At 39.1% G+C, this 13,967-nt stretch overlaps 1 protein-coding gene across 1 annotated transcript in view; it reads left to right on the plus strand.

Moving 5' to 3' along the window:
• Positions 1-2,877: 2,877 nt before the first annotated feature.
• Positions 2,878-13,967, plus strand: part of LOC107578441 (receptor-type tyrosine-protein phosphatase mu-like) — a 74,070-nt gene continuing 62,980 nt past the window's right edge. Inside the window, exon 1 of the mRNA XM_016264400.1 lies at positions 2,878-2,923. Coding sequence (XP_016119886.1) covers positions 2,878-2,923 — 46 coding nt within the window. The remainder of the gene's footprint in view (positions 2,924-13,967) is intronic.

The raw sequence follows: 13,967 nt of genomic DNA on the forward strand, positions 1-13,967 counted from the left end.
GCGTCGTTTCAGTATGCATCGCCACAGCTGCTCCTTTAAGAGCAGAGAATGCTGGGAGACTCGTGCTTGTCTGAGACGTCAAAGTCTGAGTGAAAATGTGCAGGTGACCTCTGTATCTGCGGGAAGTGCGTTTGATGGCGTGCTGACAGCTCATGTCAGGCTTCAGTGCTCATTTCAATACGCCGCTCAAATCATCAGTCATACATACTAATAGAAACCTCATGCTACTGTGAGCTTAAACGCCTCAAACAAAGAGCAGCTCCACAATTTAATAGAGAGTCACTTATAGTTAGAATCAACTGTCATAGATACCTGCATAATACAGTATATCATATACATTTACATCAGCATGCTGTAAAATAGTTTTAACACGGTCCTGATGTAAGTGTGAGGGATGTTTGCATTTGCAAACTCGTGTCATGTTGATAGGGTGTAAGGCGTGGTTGCTAGGGTTTAGCTATGTGGTTGATAAGATGTTCTGATGGTTGCTAGAGTATACGAAGTGGTTGCCAGGGTGTTGCTATGCGTTTGTAGAGTTAGAGGTTGTTCTGATAGTTGTTAGAGTGTTAGGATGCTGTTGTGTGGTTTTTAAAGTTTTCTGGTGGTTGTTATGGGGTACAGGTAGTTGCTAGGGTGATGCTAAAGTGTTTGATTGTTATTATGGTGTTCAGGTGGTTGCTAGGGTGTTGCTATGTAGTTGATAAGCAGTTCTGGTGGTGGCCAAAGTGTTCTGGTGGTTGCTAGGGTGTTGCTATGCAGTTCCTAAAGTGTTATTGTGGTTTTTATGGTGACAGCTGGTTGCTAGGGTGTTGCTATTTGGTTGTTAAAGTGTTTGGTGGTTGTTATGGTGTTCAGCTGTTTGCTAGGATGTTGTTATGAGGAGTTCTGGTGGCTGCAAAAAGTGTTCTGGTGGTTGCCAGGGTGTTTCTATTCAGTTCCAAAAGTGATCTTGTGGTTGTTATGGTGTCAGGTGGTTGCTAGGGGGTTGCTATGCGGTTGCTAGAGTGTTCAGGGGGTTGCTATGGTGTTGCTAGGTACATTCTAAAGTGTTCTGGTGGTTGCTAGAGCGTTTGGATGGTTTTTAAGGTGTTGCTGTGTGGTTGCTAAGTTGTTCTAGTCATTGCTGAAGTGTTGCTAGAGTGTTCGAGGTGGTTGCTAGGGCATTGCTAGGCAGTTTCTAATGTATTCTGGTGGTTGCTAGAGTGTTTGGGTGGTTGCCAGGTGCTTGCCAAACAGTGATTAGAGAAATAATTTCTACTGTATTTACATGGTTTATAGAGACTGCACTGAAATAAAGTTTAAACCAGTCAAAGGATGTTTTGAGGTTTCAAATCCAACATTATGTAATAAATAAATGTAATAAACAACATTACAGTCTTAAAAACAAATGAAAACACTTGATAATTCAAGTCAGAATGTTTCCTGTTTCACTTCTTCTTCTTCTCTAATTTCCCTTAGCTTGTTATTTTAACCCAGCATCCTAAAACTGAATTGTGTAAGAATCGCGTGAGGAGCGTTCGAATTCAGAGACACTAAACGTCTTCAGCTGTTGCTGACATATAAGGCCAAGCGTTCTGTAGAATTAGAGCTCCATTCCCCACATTAGTGGAGCCACCGCTGCGTATCACCCAGAGGTGAGTGTCAGCGAAACACCCAGATTTATATCTGCAAACGAGGAACAGAGTGGCTTTTCTGTGTTTTATGTGGTGCTGGTTGGAACAGAGTGCTCCGCTCGAGGGTACATCTGCCGCGTGGCTCTCCAGGGGCCCGGGGCCATCGCCGTGGCACAACGGGGGCTTTTATTTATGTTTCTCTCCTGGAAAACACTGAGAAACTTACTTGTGTTTAAAAGATCCTTTTTCCGAGGTCTATCAGCGCAGACTCACTCTATCTGCAGGGGTTCAGGTTAGACTTCAAATGGATGTGTTTACGCCCGGAAAAATGGAAAGGAAAGAGAGAGAAAATGTCTCTGGTTACATTTGAAAAAAATAAAGAGAGAAAACAGAAATGGAAAGGTCTGAGGATTGAGTCTGCAGGGACGGTGACTAAAGTAGCCCAGCGGTATTAGATATGCATGAGCGCTGAATCATCGCCGAGCGTCGACTGAAAGCGCAGCGGGAAGGTGCTTGTGTACTTTGCGTTGTCCTTCTTTCTGTCCTAAGATGGCTGGAGGCAATTTGAAAAGAATAAAAACATATTTTTATAAACCTCAACTAAACTGAAGCTTCAACGTCTCGGTGTAAAACTGAACCTCGTGGAGTTCATTGAAACGATTTGAACATGTCTGGCTCATTTGCATGAAGAAATGAAGGCTTGCACTGACCGTTTAACCCGAGAGGATTTTCTTTTTCTCAAAAATGCTAGTTCGTTTTATCGCATTGGACTAAAACTTAACTGACTTTGCTGAGTTTTTGTGGATTTTTCCCTCCCCCAGTCAAACCGGCCTACTAAAATTGCATATAATTTTTTCCTTATGCTGTATTATTACCAAATATTGGTTTCAATCTTTTTATCAACTTGTTTTCTTTCAATTAGAACAGGTTTTATGTTTCTTTTTGGAACTGATTAATCGTAGGCCTCATTGATCTGAGCTCATGCACCTCAGTTTTCGAGGCAAAATTATCCACAAGTAATGCTTTTTAATGCTCAAATCAATGAGCCTACGATCAGTAAGTTCCAAAAAGAAATACAAAACCTGTGCTTAAGCGTTAACAAAAATATTAAATCCGAAATGTGATAATATAGCATAATGAGAGATTTACAAGCAGTTTTCAAAAGCCCAGTCATTTTCGACCGGGAGCACCAAATTAAGTAAAGAGTTGAGATGTTTTGCATTGTGTTCTTGTTTTCCTGATAATGAATCTCTCATCTGAAGCGATGCGTTTCCTCTCGGCTGGTGCCGTGCTCAGCATCTACTTCCTGCGTCAGGATTGATAGCGGCGTCTCTGCTGCTGCTGCCAATCTGTCATTTATCATTTTCTCTCTGCGGAGGAACCTTGTGTTTCATTTTGTTCAGAATTTCCATCTGAGTGAACATGAGGAGAGTCACCGTCAACAATGATTAGAGAAACCGTTTCTGCTGTATTTACATGATTGAGTGAGACAGTACTGAAACAAACAGCTTAAACCAGTCTAAGGAGGTTCTGAGGTTTCAAATCTCTCTAAAATCTTTAGAGAAATGCTTTTTTCCAAAGCGTTCGGGCGCTTGCGCTCCGGAGGCATCTGCCGTTGCTAAGCAACCGTGACCTGCGCTCTCCATGAAGACGCGGAAGTTTCAGCAAAGGATAAATGGATTTGCAGCACAAAAAATCGCTTGCAGTAGCTCTGCTACTGAATTTATTTAAAAATGGCTATCCCTGTACAGCTATGATCAGCTGTTCCTACATCTTAGCTGAGCTTTCAATGTTGTTACGGGAAAGGATGAAGCTGATTGGTTGGTTCTTGTCACATGACCCGCCGTGTGCTTGCGGTGTTCTGAAAAGTTGAAAATGTTTTTATCTCGGTGCGGACGCGCCTGAAAAAAATGAGTCGCTTCCAATATGAGCACACCTGCCGCGTGTCTAGATTTGAAATAACGAACTTGAGCGTGCAAAAGACGCAACAAGTGAACGGCCCCTTAGACTGGTTTAACTGGTCTTCTTGCTTTTCCTGCATGTGCTGGTATATTGATTGGATTCTGGATCTTCGTCAAATCCAGAATTCAAATCCACTTTCCTGAAGTAAGTGTGAGTGGCGTTTACATATGCAAAACTCAGGCCATGATGATAGGCTGTTGCTATGTGGTTGCTACAGTGTTCTGATGGTTGCTAGGGTGTTTGGGTGGTTACTAGGGTGTCACTGTGTGGTTGCTACAGTGTTCTGTGGTTGCTAGGGAGTTGCTATGTGGTTGATAAAGTGTTTGGGTGGTTGCTAAGGTGTTCTGTAGTTGCTAGAGTGTTTGGGTGGTTGCTAAGGTATTTTGTGGTTGCTAGAGTGTTTGGATGGTTACTAAGGTGTTCTGTGATTGCTAGAATATTGCTATGTGGTTGCTAAGGTGTTCTGTGGTTGCTAGGGTGTTTCCATGTGGTCGCTAAGGTGTTCTGTAGTTGCTAGAGTGTTTGGGTGGTTACTAAGGTGTTCTGTGATTGCTAGAATATTGCTATGTGGCTGCTAGGGTGTTGCTATATGGTTGCTAAGGTGTTCTGTGGTTGCTAAAATGTTGCTATATGGTTGCTAGTGTGTTCTGGTGGTTTCTAGGGTGTTGCTATGTGGTTGCTAGTGTGTTCTGGTGGTTGCTAGGGTGTTGCTCTGTGGTTACTAAGGTGTTCTGTGATTGCTAGAATATTGCTATGTGGCTGCTAGGGTGTTGCTATATGGTTGCTAAGGTGTTCTGTGGTTGTTAGTGTTTGGGTGGTTTTTAAGGTGTTCTGTGGTTGCTATATGGTTGCTAGTGTGTTCTGGTGGTTGCTAGGGTGTTGCTATGTGATTGCTAGAGTGTTTGGATGGTTACTAGGGTGTTGCTATGTGGTTGCTAAACAGTGATTACAGAAACCGTTTCTACTGTATTTACACAATTCAGAGATACCGTACTGAAATAAAAAGCTTCAACCAGTCTACGCAGGTTCTGAGGTTTCAAATCCCTCTAAAACCATCCAACCAGACCGGCCTTAGACTGGTTTAACTGGTTTTCTTGCTTTTCCTGCATGCGCTGGTACATTGATTTGGATTCTGGATCTTTGTGCAGAACATTTTTGGGTCGCTTTTTGAACGCGCTCAGTAACACAATTCCATTTATTTCCCATTTCTTCTCAGCTCGCTCTTAGTTTTACAGTGAGTCTGACATTTGCAAGGAAATAGGCTCTTCACGCCGCTGCCAAATTCCCTGTCGTGTTTGGGAGGCATTTCAATCACCTTCCCTCCCAGGTGCATAAACGCTCAGTCTCAAAGTCTCAGGTTTTGTCAGGTTTCAGCGCTGAGATGCCCATGAAATAACCAGACGATGCATCCACAACGCTCCATTCCTTTCAAATCCTGCTTTGTAATGGAAAATATGACAATTTTGATATGCAGAACAGTTGTAGCTCCAGTAATCCCATGTTACCAAGTGTCTGACAAAATGCAGACACAATAGCACAAAACACCGTTCACATGTGTAAGTAGAAACCCAGGGGAGATGAGTTTGTCAGCAGCAAAAATAGAAACCAGAACGAATATATTAGTAGTGTTTGGATCATAAACAGATTCTCTGACGGTCTCCAAACTATATATCATGATCACCGTGTGATATATTAGTAATAAAACCACAAAACCACAGTGCTACACTGTAAAAAGTGGTAACCTGCAATTGTTAGCTATTTCTACCTGATTTAATTTATGTGTACAGGTTTAATTTATAAATGAATGTGTACAGGTTGGTTCAGGGATATTAAATACTATTTTTGACTTGGTTAATTTTGTATGGAACCCGTTTCTGCCATGAAATTAAAAATTAAAAAATATAATTGCAATTTTTTTCATCTCACAGTCCAGGGTTTTTTCCTCTGAATTACAAGATTTTAATTCAGAATCGCAAGATCTAAACAGAATGATTTTTTGCAATTCTTACTTTTTATCTGAATTTTGAGTTTACGTCTCCAAACTGGATCTTCGTCAAATCCAGAATTCAAATCCACTTTCCTGAAGTAAGTGTGAGTGGCGTTTACATATGCAAAACTCATGCCATGATGATAGGCTGTTGCTATGTGGTTGCTACAGTGTTCTGATGGTTGCTAGGGTGTTGCTATTTGTTGCTAAGGTGTTCTGGTGGTTGCTCGGATGTTCAGGTGTTCTGGTGGTTGCTCGGATGTTCAGGTGTTCTGGTGGTTGCTAGAGTGTTTGGGTGGTTACTAGGGTGTCACTGTGTGGTTGCTACAGTGTTCTGGTGGTTGCTAGGGTGTTGCTAAGGTTTTCTGGTGGTTGCTAGAGTGTTTGGGTGGTTACTAGGGTGTCACTGTGTGGTTGCTACAGTGTTCTGTGGTTGCTAGGGAGTTGCTATGTGGTTGATAAAGTGCTTAGGTGGTTGCTAGGGTGTTGCTATGTGGTTGCTAAGGTGTTATGTTGTTGCTCACAAATATTTTTTGAAAATATATTTTTGAAAATATATTTTAAGAGTATAAATATATGTTTGGTAACACTTTTGCTTAAAGCCTTTATGTATAATGCATTATAAAAGTAGTTTTAATGCATTTATTATGCCTTGTAATGCACCTTACATTGTACAATCTCGTGAGTAATTGTAACCACAGTTAATACATTCTAGCACTTATCAGTTCATTGTTACACTATGCATTTTAAATTCAGTTATAATTATTTACCTCAAGATATAGCGTACGCACATTATGAATAATTATAAGGCATTATACCCTTTAATAACCCTTTATAATGCATTATACATAAGTTTTTGTTTATTTAAACATTTAAAAAATATATGGGACTAGTATTCACTGTTAACTACTGTACCAGACGCTCCCACAATAGACCTTTAAACTCACGCATTACAGATTGCACTTTAGATGACAACATCCATTAAGTTTCACTCGTGTGGCAGACGATTTGAAGCAAACGGTTAAGTGATTAGCTTCCCGTTGGGCAGAAATGTTGAGCGGCTGCCATATGGAACGCAACTAAATCAAGAAGATGGATTGGGAGGCGGCCGCGGCGGGAAGCTTCGTTAGCTCAGGGCCGCCCGTTAACACGGGTTCAACACTCACCTGCCGCTTCAGATCAATGTGAGGATCCAGAGAAACACAAATACATTAGTTTGGACCCTGTGTTGATGAGTGTGAGAGAGACATTTACCCGCCGCTCATCATCATCATCATCATCATCATCATCATCATTACAGGACGATGCAGTGATTAGCATTCATGGACGTAGATGAAAATGTTCATTTGTTTCCCGCACTTTTTCATTGGACAAGTGTGTTCTCACGGGGGAATTTAGATTTAAAGTTCAGAGAAAAAAAAAAGTTTTGCATTTGGATGTATACTATTTAGACGTGATCAAAGACCTTATTATATCCTTATCTTTTCATTCTGGAAATTTTATTTTTTACATATATGCTAATTTACAGATATGCCCTATACATTAGAATAAAGGTGGAGATTGTTAATGTTGAGATATGTTAGAATAAACTGTCAATATTTTGCTGTTTTTGAACAAACCAGCCAGACTGCATAAAGGACATGATATAAAAAGCTTGAAAAAGAAATACAAGTCACTCCAGCATAAATGACACTCAACTAAATTACGCTAAATGTTTATTGCATGTTATTCTACTGACATATTTGTCAGGTCACTTCAGTTACATAGTTTTTTATATTTATTTATTTGTTTGTTTGTTTTTTTTAGTGATTTTCTTTCTTTCCTGAACCATGGGCAATAAAATAAAATACAATTAAATAAAATAATAAAAAAGAAAATAAAATAATAAAAAATATAATAAAAAATAAAAAACTATAATAAAATATAAAATATGAAAAATATAATAAAAAATAAAAAATAATAAATATTAAAAAATATAATAAAATATTAAATATTAAAACATATAATAAAATATTAAATATTAAAAAATATAATAAAATATAAAATAAAATACAATAAATTAAAATGGTTTCTGTGGGTCTTAAAAAGTCCTGAAAAGTATTTAAAATTTGCCAAGAGAGTCTTACATTTATGAAATCATGTTATTAAATGTTACATACCCTGCAAAAAAAATTTGTCTTCCTTAATATTGTCTTCACTACAAATATCTAAACATCCTTAAATCAAGATACATTTAACTGAGATGGAAAATCAAAATATAAAGTCTTGTTTACTGAGAAATGTAACAAAATGAAACAAGTCCATGCTTAAAACAAGAACAAATATCTGTCAATGGGAAATGAAAACTTGTTTTCCCTGTGAATTAAGTTTTCTGAAACATTTGTTATTATTTTAATCATTAACTCATTATTATTATTTTAGAAAACAAGAATTCTAATCTTCTGTAATTTCACTGATTTAAGTATCTTTACACATTTGCACTAGAAAACAAGACTAAAATAATTTATCATTTTATTAAAGTTATTTCCATATTCTAGTGGTTTGCAGCAGAGCGTTTCAAGCCTAAAGCTTCCTTTTTTTTTAAAATTACGAATATTTTCAACTAAAAAGTAGTGCAGATCGGCTGGAAGTTGTATTTTCAAGCTTTACGAGACATTTACGTTTAGAGGCCTCGTTGAAGTATTGTGCTCTGTTTAATTTATTCTTTAAATGTTCTTTACTTGGTAAAGCCTTCAATTTGCTTTGCAGAAACCCTGTAGAACAAACTGGTATTATATCTGACATTCTGACGTGATGGCTAGGCCCCTGCTAGCATCGTTGAGCGGCGGGACTCTGTTGTTTGCAGTGCTTTGTCTTGGCGCCGCAGTCTTTAACCCGAGTGTGTCGCTGGAGTCATTAGCGTTTAGCGAGTGCGAATGTGTCTGAACCCACTGGATACGAGGAAACGAGCTGGGCTCTGTAATTGCTGTGCTACTGTCATGTTCCAGGGCTTTCTGTAGAGACTCTAATTTGTTTTTAAGTGTAGCGTGAGAATGTCAGCTCCAAGACAAATCTTTGCTGATACGAGCGTCTGAAATGTATGCCAATTTAGATGATGACAAGGCGCAGTAAATCCAAAGCCGTTGTTTGCACGGCGTCACACCAGAGATTTAGTCTCCCGATCTCTGCACTTTGAAGTGTTATTACTTCAGAAATCCCATTGTAGTAAATCAGATCGGAATAATTGGGAAAATAAATTAGCATAGAGTTGGAGTTTGAAGGAACGGGCATATCCCTTATTAGCATACAGTTTAGAAACGCTATAGAGAAAAAATACAATGTGTTTTTGTGCCTTTAAAGTATGTTTGTCCATTTCATGATTTTATATTGCATAACTGTGTAAAACTCACGATTGACGAGTCCTAGCTGTCGATCATTTCCATTAATCGCAAATTACATTTGGCTGTGAAATTACCCCCAAAGATTATTTAAAGCTATTTTTGTGTTAAATGAGAAAGTATTAAGTTGTGCTGGGCGGTATAGCGGTTCATATCGAATACCGGTGTTTATTTTTGTTATGATATGAATTTTTTAAATACCGCAATACCGCTGTATGTCACTTAAACAAGGTTGGGAACGCGACACTGTTTGAGAGGGGTCTCTTTTCTCTGCTGCACTGTGGCGAGGGAACAGCTGTATGTGTTACTAAGCGTGAAAGTTCAGAAACTGAAGCTGTAGAACTAATAGAACGTGATGACACAGAAGAACTCATCCACAATATCCACACTGACCTCCACAAATATCCAGCGCCCCCTGCCATCAGCTCCCGCGTCTCACACACACGAGCGCGACTTTAGCACTAGATTTAGCAACTTTCAGACCCTTTTAGTGGCTTTCTTCCAGAGAATATTCATACTGACAAACCTAGAGTCTTTTCTGGATAAAGTTTAGCTATGGTTCAGTTGGAGGATTTCTCCAGAGCTGTCCCGCGAGCGCGAGGTCTGACTTTCCCGGAGAAGTGTCAGCTCTCTCGGCGTCTGTTCTGTGCAGCGAGCGGCAGAGAAGCACCGCAGCCGACTCCTCAATAAATGAGTACAACACAGCGTTTCCTAGCACCTGTCGCTTACTGAGTGTTTGGAATTATAAATATGAGCGTAGTTCGTCTGTTAATATCACATGCACTTGTTTGTTTGTTGTTGTTTTTAGTTTGTTACTCAGACGCAGACAGTGCGCTGCATGAGACAAAAAAGTAATCTAGCCAAAACCACCGCATAGCCGCTCTTTAGTGTAGATGCATGTTGAGTTTATCAGACGATGCCGTGATTATAAATGAGAGTGGCTCCTGGTTAACATGTATTAAAAGGGATCGTGTTTAGTCACTATTTAGTGTGGTATTTTTTGACAATCATGACAGTAAAATAGAGCATTCTAAGTCAATATACTGCAGTATTTCCTCTCTCCATCAGTGGAAAATATGGTTAACACCCGGGCATGCATGAAAAAAAAATACCGTCATGTACCGTGAAACCGGTATAATTTTGAAAAATACCGTGATATAAATTTTTGATCATACCGCCCAGCACTAGTATTAAGTAGACATTACAAATAGTAGCTTTAGAAAGGAATATTTTATTTGATTTAACATCAAATTTACTACACATAAACGTTTAGGCTACCACGGCCTAACATAAACTATGGAACATAAAAGAAGATAATTTGAGAATCATCTCAGATTTTTTCGTTCATGCAAGCTTTGTTACCTACAGTCTTCAAAATACCTTCTTTTATGTTCCTCAAAAGAAAGTCAGTCATTCAGGTCTTTTATGTCTTTATGAGTCTTTCATTCGACTCGTTCAAACGGCTGATTCATTCAGGAATATCAGTAAACGGCTCTCTTTATGAATGGGCCTTTAAATCATTGATTCATCCGATTCGTTCAAAACGCGGATTCATTCAGAAATACACAACAATTCTGCTGTGGCTTTATAGGTTGGCAAAACTGAGCAAAAACAGACAATATTGCGTTTAAAATATAACACAATATTAGCTTATTTACTGAACTGTTGTATGAAATCACATTTGCATTCAGGACAAACAGCACTCCTGTTTTAATCATGTTTTTTTTTTTAAGTTAACACATTAAAATGACAGCCCTAAATTAAACATGTAATTGTCACTCTTCTCCATATACGTTGAAATCACGGGAAATATTATTGTTCATAGCCGTTAGACGATGAACGTTGCTATGCTTATCACTGTACGACAATCAAGCGTGGATTTCTTTTGCGCAGCGACTCATTTTGAACGCCGTTGATTGGTCCTTGCATTAACACGTTTACATTTGATTGGCTACCATTCTCAACACTGCAAAAGCGCGTTGTTAACAGAAACTGACAGGGTCATAAACTAAGAAACCAAAATTCCCTCGGATCTTTTGACATATAAAACGTCATTGTACTATAAAAACATCCTGTAAGTTTCAGAACTCGAAACTTTCTCGTTAGTCTAAAAACAGCTTATATTGAAGGCAGTCTGTCAGAACGACAGCTTGTGGAATGATGTCTCTATGATGTAATAGCCTTTTTAGCCCCGCCCACCAATTCTACATCACATCCTGTTTAGCCCCGCCCACAGATTCTACATCACTGCCTGTTTAGCCCCGCCCACTGATTCTACATCACTGTCTGTTTAGCCCCGCCCACCTTTGCTACGTCACTGCCTGTTTAGCCCCGCCCACCTTTGCTACGTCACTGCCTGTTTAGCCCCGCCCACCGATGCTACGTCACTGCCTGTTTAGCCCCGCCCACCGATGCTACGTCACTGCCTGTTTAGCCCCGCCCACTGATGCTATGTCACTGCCTGTTTAGCCCCGCCCACCGATGCTATGTCACTGCCTGTTTAGCCCCACCCACCGATGCTACATCACTGCCTGTTTAGCCCCACCCACCGATGCTACAGCACTGCCTGTTTAGCCCCGCCCACCGATGCTACAGCACTGCCTGTTTAGCCCCACTCACCGATGCTACATCACTGTCTGTTTAGCCCCGCCCACGATTCTACATCACTATCTGTTTAGCCCCGCCCACCGATGGTACATCACTGCCTGTTTAGCCCCGCCCACCGATGGTACATCACTGCCTGTTTAGCCCCGCCCACCGATGGTACATCACTGCCTGTTTAGCCCCGCCCACCGATGGTACATCACTGCCTGTTTAGCCCCGCCCACCGATGGTACATCACTGCCTGTTTAGTCCTTCCCACTGATTCTACACCACTGCCTGTTAAGCCCCGCCCACCGATGCTACAGCACTGCCTGTTTAGCCCCACCCACCGATTCTACATCACTGCCTGTTTGATTCTACATCACTACCTGTTTAGCCCCGCCCACCGATTCTACAGTTCATGGCCTCTTTAATATAATTTATAACTAAATTAAATAACTATTTAATATGTGGGTGTGGGTGTGTATATATATATATATATCTTTTTTTTTTTTTTTTTAAACAATGCTTTGATGTAATAAAAACATTAAATATATGTAATAAAAAAAATATATAATTAAAAATGAGGGTTAGTGATGACTTGTAGAAGCATTCTTCCAGATTTAGCTGTATATATATCTCAGCTCTCCAGTGTTGTGTTGATAAGTGATCATTACGGCCCAGATCTCAGTGTTTGTGTAGTTTTATTCCTGGAGCAGAGCTGCGGTCGGTTCTGAGCAGCTCAGCATCTGTGAGCTGATGTAACGCCACACAGTAACACACTGATGACACTTCCTGTTGCGTCAGCATCGTCAGGTGGAATATAGCACACTTTTCTAGCAGTTTTTGAAAAAAACAAGCTTAATTAAAAGGGTTGCACGGGTCGTTAAGTTTCATTTAAATGCATCCAAAAGCACACTTGAATTGTTGCATCTCCAGGTGTGCCGATCCTCTCCTCAGAGATCCTGATACACTGAAAAAAATATATTGTAGATTTACTTTGAAACAGAAATGGCAAATAACACACTGAATTAAACACGAATTTCTGAAGCAGATAAACTAAAATTGTATTTTCATGTACTTCAATGATCTTTGTATTATTTCAATTTATTTTATAAAAGAGTAATTTTTACAGTATAGATGTTTGTAGAATAAATTACCAGTTTTTTCCCCCATATTTGTATATAAGTTAAGAATTAATGCATTTTTATATAATGATAATTTTATTTAATATATAAAATATAATTCATTAAAATTAAAATATATATTGTATAAAATATATTATATAATTTAAAAATTATCTTTATATAATAATTGAAATTAATATTTAGTGTGTAAAATATTAAATGTGAAATTAAAAGAAAACAATATTGTATTTTCTTGTAAAACATGCTCCAATAATCTTTTATTTACAATTCCTAAAAAAACAAAACACACATTATATACATTGGTTGAAGATCATTTTCCAAAAGGAATAAATGACCAATTTTATCACACACAAAAATAATACTACTTATAAAATAATAATACTTCCAGAACTTGACTTCCATGTAAGAACTTCAGAATAATTGCTGCAGAAAGGACGGCTGAGATGCATGTGTGCATGACTCAAAACCTCTCTAATGGCAAGCATCCATCTTTTTTCCATTTGTAAGAGTTCGTATTGCGCTGACCTTCAGCAGATGAACGGATGAAGCAGAGAAATGGCTTCACTTTAATTTATTTATGTTTAATGTGCGGCTCAGGTCTGTCCTGGCATCGCTGCTCTGTTTTAGACCACTTAAACATGGGCAGGATCCATCGAGTCGCTGCAGTGGTTTCCATTAAAGATACGATGGGCCCCGGCAGACCCCTGAGACCCCGAGAGCAAGCACCGAAACACATAGTGCTCTGCAGAGTCTCTACTAGCGTTTACTGCCACCGCGTGCAGATGGCTGCATTAAAGCTCATATCAGAAGTGTTTTATCAGGCTGGGGTGTAGCGCTCGCTCGTCCGGGTGCGTTGATTACGGCTCCTGTAGGTTGTGCTAGTGCCAGAGCTTTGCCAGAATCAAAGTTTTAAGGCAAATCTGTCACTCTTCTATATAAATGATTCAGGATTTAATATACAAAAATAAAAAAAAAGTATTTAGTAAACACAAAAGCTCATTTAGATATTTTTATGTGTATATGATAATTCTCTCTCTATCTCTCTCTCTCTCTCTATATATATATATATATATATATATGTGTGTGTGTGTGTGTGTGTGACCCTGCAGCACAAAAGCAGTGTTAAGTCGCTGGGGTATATTTGTAGCAATAGCCAACAATACATTGTATGGGTCAAAATTATAAATTTTTCTTTGCATAAATCTCAATTTCAGAATTGTCACTCTCACACACACACACACACACACACACACACACACACACAGAGACACACACACACACACACACACTCACACAC

Source organism: Sinocyclocheilus grahami, unplaced genomic scaffold (assembly GCF_001515645.1).
Source record: "Sinocyclocheilus grahami isolate Dianchi unplaced genomic scaffold, SAMN03320097.WGS_v1.1 scaffold32.1, whole genome shotgun sequence".
Lineage (NCBI taxonomy): Eukaryota > Metazoa > Chordata > Actinopteri > Cypriniformes > Cyprinidae > Sinocyclocheilus > Sinocyclocheilus grahami.